Source organism: Oncorhynchus gorbuscha, linkage group LG03 (assembly GCF_021184085.1).
Source record: "Oncorhynchus gorbuscha isolate QuinsamMale2020 ecotype Even-year linkage group LG03, OgorEven_v1.0, whole genome shotgun sequence".
Lineage (NCBI taxonomy): Eukaryota > Metazoa > Chordata > Actinopteri > Salmoniformes > Salmonidae > Oncorhynchus > Oncorhynchus gorbuscha.
The window spans coordinates 108,772,928-108,786,188 of record NC_060175.1 but is presented as its reverse complement, the minus strand read 5'-3'; the positions used below and the strand labels follow the sequence as shown (position 1 = coordinate 108,786,188).

Below are 13,261 nucleotides of genomic sequence, written 5' to 3'. Positions count from 1 at the left end.
ACAGACAGGGGAGAGACACGCAGACAGACAGGGGAGAGACACGCAGACAGACAGGGGAGAGACACGCAGACAGACAGAGAGACACGCAGACAGACAGAGAGACACACAGACAGAGAGACACGCAGACAGACAGGCGAGAGACACGCAGACAGACAGGCGAGAGACACGCAGACAGACAGGCGAGAGACACGCAGACAGACAGGTGAGATACAGACCAGACAGGTGAGATACAGACAAGACAGGTGAGAGAAAGTGAAAGAGACAGACAGACAGGTGAAAGACACAGACAGACAGGTGAGAGACACAGACAGACAGGTGAGAGACACAGACAGACAGGTGAGAGACACAGACAGACAGGTGAGAGACACAGACAGACAGGTGAGAGACACAGACAGACAGGTGAGAGACACAGACAGACAGACAGACAGACAGACAGACAGGGGTGAGAGACACAGACAGACAGACGGGTGAGAGACACAGACAGACAGACGGGTGAGAGACAGACAGACGGGTGAGAGACAGACAGACAGGTGAGAGACAGACAGGCAGACAGGTGAGAGACAGACAGGCAGACAGGTGAGAGACAGACAGGCAGACAGGTGAGAGACAGACAGGCAGACAGGTGAGAGACAGACAGACAGACAGGTGAGAGACAGACAGACAGGTGAGAGACAGACAGACAGACAGGTGAGAGACAGACAGACAGACAGGTGAGAGACAGACAGACAGACAGACAGACAGGTGAGAGACAGACAGACAGACAGACAGAGACAGGCAGACAGACAGGTGAGAGACAGGCAGACAGACAGGTGAGAGACAGGCAGACAGACAGGTGAGACAGGCAGACAGACAGGTGAGAGACAGGCAGACAGACAGGTGAGAGACAGGCAGGCAGACAGGTGAGAGACAGACAGGCAGACAGGTGAGAGACAGGCAGACAGACAGGTGAGAGACAGACAGACAGGCAGACAGACAGGTGAGAGACAGACAGACAGACAGGTGAGAGACAGGCAGACAGACAGGTGAGAGACAGGCAGACAGACAGGTGAGAGACAGGCAGACAGACAGGTGAGAGACAGGCAGACAGACAGGTGAGAGACAGGCAGACAGACAGGTGAGACACAGGCAGACAGACAGGTGAGACACAGACAGACAGACAGGTGAGACACAGACAGACAGACAGGTGAGACACAGACAGACAGACAGGTGAGAGACAGACAGACAGACAGACAGGTGAGAGACAGACAGACAGACAGACAGGTGAGAGACAGACAGACAGACAGGTGAGAGACAGACAGACAGGTGAGAGACAGACAGACAGACAGGTGAGAGACAGACAGACAGACAGGTGAGAGACAGACAGACAGACAGGTGAGAGACGCACAGACAGACACGTGAGAGACGCACAGACAGACACGTGAGAGACACACACAGACAGACAGACAGGTGAGAGACACACACAGACAGACAGACAGGTGAGAGACAGACAGGTGAGAGAAAGTGAGAGACAGACAGACAGGTGAGAGACACACACAGACAGCCGTCCAGGTGAGAGACACAGACAGACCGGCCGGTTGAGAGACAGACCGGCCAGTTGAGAGACAGACCAGACAGGTGAGAGACAGACAGACAGACAGACAGACAGACAGACAGACAGACAGACAGACAGACAGACAGACAGACAGACAGACAGACAGACAGACAGACAGACAGACAGACAGACAGACAGACAGACAGACAGACAGACAGGTGAGAGACAGACAGACAGGTTAATGGTTGTGTTCTTGTCTCCTGACAGGGTGACAGACACGTCTCCATCAGTCTGGCTCTGCCCTGTGTCCTGGGGCTCCGTAAGCACCTGTCAGAGTGCGTCTCCCCCCAGCTACCCTGCCTGCTGCTGGGCTTGTCTCAAGCCGTAGAGCGCCGTTTGGCTCCCATCCTGGAGGACCCTCTGTACGTCACCGCCACCACCCTGGACCCACAGTTCAAACTCACCTGGAGCTCAGACCCTGACTGGCACAGACAGGTCCTCCTGGACGAGGTCACCAAACACACACAAACACAGGGCCCCAGCATGGAGCTCACCCCCCAGGCCCAGTCCCCTGTCGCAGCTTTGTCCCCAGCCTCGTCCCCTCTTCCCTCCTCCACTTCGCTCAGCAGGCCCTGCAAGCTGTTCTCCTTCATCAAGCAAAGGCCCACGGCGCAGGCAAAGAGCGTGGAGCAGGAGCTGGCAGGGTACCTGCGTGAGGAGCCCACTGAGGAGGAGCCTCTCCACTACTGGAGACGAAAGACTATAGACTTCCCTCAGCTCAGCCAGGTGGCCAAGCGGGCGTTTACTGTGCCAGCTGGGACCTCCACCGTGGAGACCATCTTTACCTCGGCCAGACACTGGCTCCAACCCGGCAGAGGCAGGGCTCTCCCCAAAAACCTTGAGACACTCATCTATCTCAAAACCAACTATAGGTTACTGTGGACTTAATGGATCAGCCCTACACCAGAGGCACAAACACAGCTACAGAGACACAAACACAGCTACAGAGACACAAACACAGCTACAGAGACACAAACACAGCTACAGAGACACAAACACAGCTACAGAGACACAAACACAGCTACAGAGGCACAAACACAGCTACAGAGGCACAAACACAGCTACAGAGGCACAAACACAGCTACAGGCTGGTAATGTTGTCCATGTAACCCGATGGAGACTCTCAAACTTGAAGACCAATTACAGACTACTGTGGACTTCGACACAGACCGCTATGGACCCAAACACTATAGTCCAATTAGCCTACAGGTTTCAGACCTAAACACTATAGTCCAATTAGCCTACAGGTTTCAGACCTAAACACTATAGTCCAATTAGCCTACAGGTTTCAGACCTAAACACTATAGTCCAATTAGCCTACAGGTTTCAGACCTAAACACTATAGTCCAATTAGCCTACAGGTTTCAGACCTAAACACTATAGTCCAATTAGCCTACAGGTTTCAGACCTAAACACTATAGTCCAATTAGCCTACAGGTTTCAGACCTGCAGTGCCTTGCAAAAGTATTCACCCTCCTTGGTGATTTGCCTACTTTGTTGCATTACAACCTGTAATTTAAACAGATTTTTATTTGAATTTCATGTAATAGACATACACAAAATAGTTCAAATTGGTGAAGTGAAATGAAGAAAAGTAATTTTTTAAAGAATTCAATAAAATTACAAACTGAAAAGTGGTGCGTGCATATGTTTTCACCCCCTTTGCTATGAAGACCCTAAATAAGATCTGGTGCAACCAATTACCTTTAGAAGTCACATAATTAGTTAGATTGTACACAGGTGGACTTTATTTAAGTCACATGATCTCAGTATATATATACCTGTTCTGAAAGGCCCCAGAGTCTGCAACACCACCAAGCAAGCGGTACCATGAAGACCAAGGAGCTCTCCAAACAGGTCAGGGACAAAGTTGTGGAGAAGTACAGATCAGCGTTGGGTTATAAAAAATTTAAGAATGAGAAACTTTGAACAGCGCACCATTAAATCCATTATTAAAAAATGGAAAGAATATGGCACCAAAACTCACAGACCAGGCAAGAAGGGCATTAATCAGAGAGGCAACAAAGAGACCAAAGATAACCCTGAAGGAGCTGCAAAGCTCCACAGCGGAGATTGGAGTATCTGTCCATAGGACCACTTTAAGCTGTACACTCCACAGAGCTAGACTTTACGGAAGAGTGGCCAGAAGAAAGCCATTGCTTAAAGAAAAAAAATAAGCAAACACATTTGGTGTTTGCTAAAAGGCATGTGGGAGACTCCCCAAACATATGGAAGAAGGTACTCTGGTCAGATGAGACTAAAATTTAGCTTTTTGGCCATCAAGGAAAACACTATGACTGGCACAAACCCAACACCTCTCATCACCCCGAGAACACCATCCCCACAGTGACGCATGGTGGTGGCAGCATCATGCTGTGGGGATGTTTTTCATCGGCAGGGACTTTGAAACTGGTCAGAATTGAAGGAATGATGGATGGCGCTAAATACAGGGAAATTCTGTTTGTCTTCCAGATATTTGAGACTGGGACGGAGGTTCAACTTCCAGCAGGACAATGACACTAAGTACACTGCTAAAGCAACACTTGAGTGGTTTAAGGGGAAACATTTAAATATCTTGGAATAGCCTAGTCAAAACCCAGACCTCAATCCAATTGAGAATCTGTAGTACGATTTAAAGATTGCTGTACACCAGCAGAACCCCTCCAACTTGAAGGAGCTGGAGCAGTTTTGCCTTGAAGATTGGGCAAAAATCCCAGTGGCTTGATGTGCCAAGCTTATAGAGACATACCCTAAGAGACTTGCATCTGTAATTGCTGTTAAAGGTGTCTCTACAAAGTATTGACTTGGGGGGGGTGAATAGTTATGCACGCTCAAGTTTTCTGTTTTCTTGTCTTGTTTCTTGTTTGATAAATATGTTGCATCTTCAAAGTGATTGGCAGGTGTGTAAATCAAATTATACAAACCCCCTGAAAATCCATTTTCATTCCAGGTTGTAAGGCAACAAAATAGGAAAAATGCCGAAGAGGGTGAATACTTTTGCAAGCCACTGTAAACACTATAATCCATGTTCCCTACAGGTTTCAGACCTGAACACTATAGTTCATGTTCCCTACAGGTTTCAGACCTGAACACTATAATATATGCCATTTAGCAGACGCTTTTATCCAAAGCGACTTACAGTCATGTGTGCATACATTCTACGTATGGGTGGTCCCGGGGATCGAACCCACTACCCTGGCTGCGCCATGCTCTACAAACTGATGCTCTAAGGACCAACTGAGCTCATGTTCCCTACAGGTTTCAGACCTGACACTATAGTTCATGTTCCCTACAGGTTTCAGACCTGAACACTATAGTTCATGAAGCCTACAGGTTTCAGACTGCTATGGACGTAAACACTATAATCCATGTTCCCTACAGGTTTCAGACTTGAACACTATAGTACATTTAGCCTACAGGTTTCAGACTGCTATGGACGTAAACACTATAATCCATGTTCCCTACAGGTTTCAGACTGCTTTGTACCTAAACACTATAATCCATGTTCCCTACAGGTTTCAGACTTGAACACTATAGTACATTTAGCCTACAGGTTTCAGACTGCTTTGTACCTAAACACTGTACCCAGCTGACAACGAACATTACCACAACTTTAGAAAACGAGTCTCATTAGGTCATTAAATAATGTTTTTCATACGAATGTTCCTGTGATGTGCAAGGAATGTTTTCAAAAGACAATTCATTTTAATGTCCAATAGAACGTGGTTACCATGTTCTCAGAACTTAATATTTCCCCAATTGTTTTATTTATTACACATCAAGGCCCTGCTTGGTGAACCACTGATCCACTCATAGCTATTTGTCTGTTGTCAAGGAGACTCACACACACAGTGCTTTTAACATACTGTTTTCAACAAACATATTTGACACATTTTGACAAACGTGATTACATAGTGCATGTTCATTTTTTACATTATTATTCTCACCTGGGATTTGAACTCACAACCTCTTGGTTTATCGTACTCTGATCTTCCTGCTTCGCCTCCATGTTGGATCTCAGTTAATCTGACTATTCTCCCATAATTTATTTGATTTACTTATTTCAGCAATTTAATGGCTTTCTGTATAATTGTCTAACTTTGGGTCATTTTAACCTGTATTAAATGATACTCCTGAAACACTAAAATGATTATTAAAATATTTCCTCGAGTGTATTTTCAACAGAGCTGAGATTCCACCTATCAGGTTGTTTCAGATCAAATGCCTAGGGAGGAGGGGTTAAGGTTTCTTCAGGACAGGGCTATACTGGCCCAATAAGTACATGTCCTAGAGATGTCCCTTACTGGGGTAGTGGTTAGGACTTTCATCATTGGTGCTGGTGGCCTGGGTTTGAGACCCTCTAATAGCAGTTCTATATTGTTACCTCTCTGATCTAATGAGTTTGTCATTGAAAAGCGAGTCCTTGAGCACCAACTATGACTGCTGTTCCTTTACCTCCTGTTCAGTATTCATTCTAGAAAAATGAGCATCAAGGTTTTCTGGAAACCTACTATATCATTCAAGTTCTAAAATGGATGCAGCAACTGCAGATGTCTCCTTTAACAAAGTATTTCTGTGACAGGTCCCAAGTTATTCTGTTGCAGTGTGTATTTTCCACATTAAAACTTGGAGACGGAACTCCGTTGTTCTGGTATAACTGACATCATCGTTGCTTAAATGGTCAATTTGAGAAAGTAAAGACATGCGGCTGTAAATCTAGAATATGAAAATGACATGAACATATATTGCTAAGAATGTGACAGTAGCCCCTCCTCACTAGATCTGAAACAACTTGATAGGTGGAAGCAATAGGGTCAGCATCTCAGCTGTGTTAAAACTACACTCAATAAATGCTTTTATTGATCAAAGTGATTCAGGAGTATTATTAAAACAGGTTAATATGCCTCACCAACATTGGACAACTATACACAAAAGCCCTTCAGTTAATCAAGTCAAGGATGAGAGCTATATGGTTAAGAGGATTCTGAGATTATGGTCTTTTAAAGTTTCTAACCCTCATTGGTGTCAGCCAGTTTTATCTTGTATTCTTTTGAATTTAACAACATGAATTCGAGTACTATATGCACTGAACTAAAATATAAACGCAACATGTAAAGTATTGGTCCCATGTTACATGAGATTAAATAAAAGATCCCAGAAATGTTCCAATCGCACAAAAAGCTTATTTCTCTCAAATTTAGTTTACATCCCTGTTAGTGAGCATTTCTGGTTGGTCAACATAATTCATCCACCTGACAGGTCTGGCATATCAAGGAGCTGATTAAACGGCATTATCATTACACAGGTGCACCTTGTGCTGGGGACAAAAAGCCACTGGAAAATGTGCAGTTTTGTCATACAACACAATGCCACACGTCTGAAGGTGTAATTGGCATGTTGACTGGAGGAATCTCCACTAATGCTGTTGCCAGATTATTTCATGTTAACTTCTATACTATAAACCGGCACCAACATAATTTTAAGGAATTTGGCAGTACGTCCAACTGGCCTCAACTGCAGACCATGTGTATGGTGTCATGTGGGTGAGCAGTTTGCTGATGTAAACGTTGTGAACAGAGTGCCCCATGGTTGCAATGGGGTTATGGTATGGGCAGGTACAAGCTATGGACAAAGAACGCAATTGCATTTTATCGATGGCAATTTGAATACACTGTGACGAGATCCTCTGGCACCATTGTCATGCCATTCATCAGCCTCTATCATCCCATGTTTCAGATTATGCATGGCCTCATTGTCACAGATCTGTACACAATTGCTGAAAATGTCCATAGCCTGCATTCTCACATTGAGCATGTTTGGGATGCTCTGGATCGGTGCGTATGACAGCGTGTTCCAGTTCCCGCCAATATTCAGCAATTTCTCACAGCCATTGAAGAGGAGTGGGAAAACATTCCACAATCAACAGCCTGGGAAATGGTGGTCATACCAGATACTGACTCTGTGACTAGAGGTCGACCAATTATGATTTTTCAACACTGATACCGATTATTGGTGGCAAAACGTATATTCTTTCAGTGAAATACGGAACCGTTCCGTATTTTATCTAATGGGTGGCATCCCTAAGTCTAAATATTGCTGTTACATTGCATAATCTTCGATGTTATGTCATAATTATGTACGATTCTGGCAAAGTAATTACGGTCTTTGTTGGGAAGAAATTGTCTTCACACAGTTCGCAACGAGCCAGACGGCCCAAACTGCTGTATATACCCTGACTCTGCTTGCACGGAACGCAACGAGCCAGACGGCCCAAACTGCTGCATATACCCTGACTCTGTTGCACGGAACGCAACGAGCCAGACGGCCCAAACTGCTGCATATACCCTGACTCTGTTGCACGGAACGCAAGAGAAGTGACACAATTTCCCCAGTTAAAATAAATTAATGTTAGCAGGCAATATTAACTAAATATGTAGGTTTAAAAAATATATACTTGTGTATTGATTTTAATGAAAGGCATTGATGTTTATGGTTTGGTACATATTGGTGCAACGACAGTGCTTTTTTGCGAAAGCGCTTGTTAAATCATCACCCTGTGATTCGATGATAAATGAACAGGCACCGTATCGATTATATGCAACGCAGGACAAACTAGATAAACTAGTAATATCATCAACCATGTGTAGTTAACGAGTGATTATGTTAAGATTGTTTTTTACAAGATAAAGTTTAATGCTAGCTAGCAACTTATCTTGGCTGCACTCGCGTAACAGGTAGTCAGCCTGCCATGCAGTCTCCTCGTGGAGTGCAATATAATCGGCCATGATCGGTGTCCAGAAATGCTGATTACCAATGGTTATGAAAACTTTAAATCGGCCCTAATTAATCGGCCATTCAGATTAATCAGTCGACCTCTATCTGTGACCAACAGATGCATATCTGCATTTGTATTTGTATTTATTATGGATCCCCATTAGTTCCTGTCAAGTCAGCAGCTATTCTTCCTGGGGTTTATCATGGATCCCCATTAGTTCCTGTCAAGGCAGCAGCTACTCTTCCTGGGGTTTATTATTGATCCTCATTAGTTCTTGTCAAGGCAGCAGCTATTCTTCCTGGGGTTTATTATGGATCCCCATTAGTTCCTGCCAAGGCAGCAGCTACTCTTCCTGGGGTTTATTATGGATCCTCATTAGTTCCTGTCAAGGCAGCAGCTACTCTTCCTGGGGTTTATTATGGATCCCCATTAGTTCCTGCCAAGGCAGCAGCTACTCTTCCTGGGGTTTATTATGGATCCCCATTAGTTCCTGTCAAGGCAGCAGCTATTCTTCCTGGGGTTTATTATGGATCCCCATTAGTTCCTGCCAAGGCAGCAGCTACTCTTCCTGGGGTTTATTATGGATCCCCATTAGTTCCTGTCAAGGCAGCAGCTACTCTTCCTGGGGTTTATTATGGATCCCCATTAGTTCCTGCCAAGGCAGCAGCTACTCTTCCTGGGGTTTATTATGGATCCCCATTAGTTCCTGCCAAGGCAGCAGCTACTCTTCCTGGGGTTTATTATGGATCCCCATTAGTTCCTGTCAAGGCAGCAGCTACTCTTCCTGGGGTTTATTATGGATCCCCATTAGTTCCTGTCAAGGCAGCAGCTACTCTTCCTGGGGTTTATTATTGATCCCCATTAGTTCCTGCCAAGGCAGCAGCTACTCTTCCTGGGGTTTATTATGGATCCCCATTAGTTCCTGCCAAGGCAGCAGCTATTCTTCCTGGGGTTTATTATGGATCCCTATTAGTTCCTGCCAAGGCAGCAGCTACTCTTCCTGGGGTTTATTATTGATCCTCATTAGTTCCTGTCAAGGCAGCAGCTACTCTTCCTGGGGTTTATTATGGATCCCCATTAGTTCCTGTCAAGGCAGCAGCTACTCTTCCTGGGGTTTATTATGGATCCCCATTATTTCCTGCCAAGGCAGCAGCTACTCTTCCTGGGGTTTATTATGGATCCCCATTAGTTCCTGCCAAGGCAGCAGCTACTCTTCCTGGGGTTTATTATTGATCCCCATTAGTTCCTGCCAAGGCAGCAGCTACTCTTCCTGGGGTTTATTATGGATCCCCATTAGTTCCTGCCAAGTCAGCAGCTACTCTTCCTGGGGTTTATTATGGATCCCCATTAGTTCCTGCCAAGGCAGCAGCTACTCTTCCTGGGGTTTATTATTGATCCTCATTAGTTCCTGCCAAGGCAGCAGCTACTCTTCCTGGGGTTTATTATGGATCCCCATTAGTTCCTGCCAAGTCAGCAGCTACTCTTCCTGGGGTTTATTATGGATCCCCATTAGTTCCTGCCAAGGCAGCAGCTACTCTTCCTTGGGTTTATTATGGATCCCCATTAGTTCCTGCCAAGGCAGCAGCTACTCTTCAAATCAAATCAAAATCAAATCAAATTTTATTTGTCACATACACATGGTTAGCAGATGTTAATGCGAGTGTAGCGAAATGCTTGTGCTTCTAGTTCTGACAATGCAGTGATAACCAACAAGTAATCTAACTAACAATTCCAAAACTACTGTCTTATACACAGTGTAAGGGGATAAGGAATATGTACATAAGGATATATGAATGAGTGATGGTACAGAGCAGCATACAGTAGATGGTATCGAGTACAGTATATACATATGAGATGAGTGTGTAGACAAAGTGGCATAGTTAGTGGCTAGTGATACATGTGTTACATAAGGATGCAGTCGATGATGTAGAGTACAGTATATACATATGCATATGAGATGAATAATGTAGGGTAAGTAACATTATATAAGGTAGCATTGTTTAAAGTGGCTAGTGATATATTTACATCATTTCCCATCAATTCCCATTATTAAAGTGGCTGGAGTTGGGTCAGTGTCAATGACAGTCTGATGGCCTTGAGATAGAAGCTGTTTTTCAGTCTCTCGGTCCCAGCTTTGATGCACCTGTACTGACCTCGCCTTCTGGATGATAGCGGGGTGAACAGGCAGTGGTTCGGGTGGTTGATGTCCTTGATGATCTTTATGGCCTTCCTGTAACATCGGGTGGTGTAGGTGTCCTGGAGGGCAGGTAGTTTGCCCCCGGTGATGCGTTGTGCAGTCCTCACTACCCTCTGGAGATCCTTACAGTTGAGGGCGGAGCAGTTGCCATACCAGGCGGTGATACAGCCCGCCAGGATGCTCTCGATTGTGCATCTGTAGAAATGTGTGAGTGCTTTTGGTGACAAGCCGAATTTCTTCAGCCTCCTGAGGTTGAAGAGGCGCTGCTGCGCCTTCTTCACGACGCTGTCAGTGTGAGTGGACCAATTCAGTTTGTCTGTGATGTGTATGCCGAGGAACTTAAAACTTGCTACCCTGTCCACTACTGTTCCATCGATGTGGATAGGGGGGTGTTCCCTCTGCTGTTTCCTGAAGTCCACAATCATCTCCTTAGTTTTGTTGACGTTGAGTGTGAGGTTATTTTCCTGACACCACACTCCGAGGGCCCTCACCTCCTCCCTGTAGGCCGTCTCGTTGTTGTTGGTAATCAAGCCAACCACTCTTGTGTCATCCGCAAACTTGATGATTGAGTTGGAGGCGTGCGTGGCCACGCAGTCGTGGGTGAACAGGGAGTACAGGAGAGGGCTGAGAACGCACCCTTGTGGGGCCCCAGTGTTGAGGATCAGCGGGGTGGAGATGTTGTTGCCTACCCTCACCACCTGGGGGCGGCCCGTCAGGAAGTCCAGTACCCAGTTGCACAGGGCGGGGTCGAGACCCAGGGTCTCGAGCTTGATGACGAGCTTGGAGGGTACTATGGTGTTGAATGCCGAGCTGTAGTCGATGAACAGCATTCTCACATAGGTATTCCTCTTGTCCAGGTGGGTTAGGGCAGTGTGCAGTGTGGTTGAGATTGCATCGTCTGTGGACCTATTTGGGCGGTGAGCAAATTGGAGTGGGTCTAGGGTGTCAGGTAGGGTGGAGGTGATATGGTCCTTGACTAGTCTCTCAAAGCACTTCATGATGACGGAAGTGAGTGCTACGGAGCGGTAGTCGTTTAGCTCAGTTACCTTAGCTTTCTTGGGAACAGGAACAATGGTGGCCCTCTTGAAGCATGTGGGAACAGCAGACTGTTGTTCGGTTCTCCAGTTCTGTGAGGTGGAAGAAATTCCTTTGTTCTCTCTATGAAAACTCACTCTCTCTATACTGTGGCCATGAGGAGATAATCTCCTCCAGGAATTTACTACCTCTCTCTGACCACAGCATCCTGGGTGTAGGAGACAGGGGGGTAGGGAGATGGTAGGTGGATGGTGCATAGAAAAGGGCTGCTGCAGAGGGAGGGGTGCTCGCTGTACCCAAAGAGGGCAACGCCATGACAATATCTACAATACAAAATGTATAATACCAAAATGTATAGTACAACAATATTACAATGTACGTGTGTGGAGAGTGCGTGTGCTAGCGCTTGTGTGCGTATGTGTGTGTATCTCTTCACAGTCCCCGCTGTTCCATAAGGTGTATTTTTAATCTAATTTTACTGCTGCATCAGTTACCTGATGTGGATTAGAGTTCCATTCAGTCATGGCTCTATGTAGTACTGTGCACCTCCCAGTCTGTTCTGGACTTGGGGACTGTGAAGAGACCTCTGGTGACATGTCTTGTGGGGTATGCATGGTTGTCTGAGTTGTGTGCTAGTAGTTTAGACAGACACCTTTGTGCATTCAGCTTGTCAACACTTCTTACAAAAACAAGTAGTGATGAAGTCCATCTCTCCTCCACTTTGAGACATGAGAGATTGACATGTCATTAATGTTAGCTCTCCGTGTACTTTTAAGAGCCAGCCGTGCTGTCCTGTTCTGATACCATTGTGATTTTCCTAAGTCTCTGTGGCACCTGACCACACTACTGGACAGTAGTTCAGGTGCCACAAAACGAAGACCTGTAGGACCTGCCTTGTTGATAGTGTTGTTAAGGTAGAAACTAGGGCCTGTAGGACCTGCCTTGTTGATAGTGTTGTTAAGGTAGAAACTAGGGCCTGTAGGACCTGCCTTGTTGATAGTGTTGTTAAGAAGGTAGAAACTAGGGCCTGTAGGACCTGCCTTGTTGATAGTGTTGTTAAGAAGGTAGAAACTAGGGCCTGTAGGACCTGCCTTGTTGATAGTGTTGTTAAGAAGGTAGAAACTAGGGCCTGTAGGACCTGCCTTGTTGATAGTGTTGTTAAGAAGGTTGAGCAGCACTTTATTATAGACAGACTTCTCCCCATCTCAGCTACTGTTGTATCAACATGTTTTGACCATTACAGTTTAAGCAATTTTTTTCAGAATGTTTCTTTGGAACCATAAGGTGATGGACAAATGATACACAGAAATGGTCTTGTCTAGAACATTAGTCTTACATTCCGAGGACATGGTAACCGTGTTCTGATTGGTGGGACGTTGATGGAACATGAATGTTCTTCCAACGTCACATAAAACACGTCTCGAACGTTGTTGTTTATTCTGAGAACATTCTAGATTTCGTATATATGTACAGATTTCGTGCATTCAGAAAGTATTCAGACCCCTTGACTTTTTCCACATTTTGTTACGTTACGGTCTTATTCTAAAATTGATTAAATTGTTTTTTTTTCCTCTTCTCAATCTACACACAATGACAAAGCAAAAACAGGTTTAGACATTTTTGCAAATATATTTAAAAAAAACTGAAATTTCACATTTACATA

The 13,261-nt window shown here is 45.3% G+C and overlaps 1 protein-coding gene across 3 annotated transcripts in view; it reads left to right on the top strand.

Moving 5' to 3' along the window:
• si:dkey-109j17.5 overlaps positions 1-13,261 on the top strand; it is a 70,758-nt gene that overhangs the window by 45,734 nt on the left and 11,763 nt on the right. Inside the window, exons 6-7 of one of the 3 annotated variants that reach the window (XM_046344838.1) lie at positions 1,799-2,990; positions 3,029-3,326. In XM_046344838.1, the coding sequence (XP_046200794.1) occupies positions 1,799-2,479 (681 nt within the window). In that variant the 3' untranslated portion in view covers positions 2,480-2,990; positions 3,029-3,326. Of the gene's footprint in view, positions 1-1,798; positions 3,327-13,261 lie in introns of those variants that run through there. The other 2 variants (XM_046344839.1, XM_046344837.1) reach the window with 2 other exon arrangements.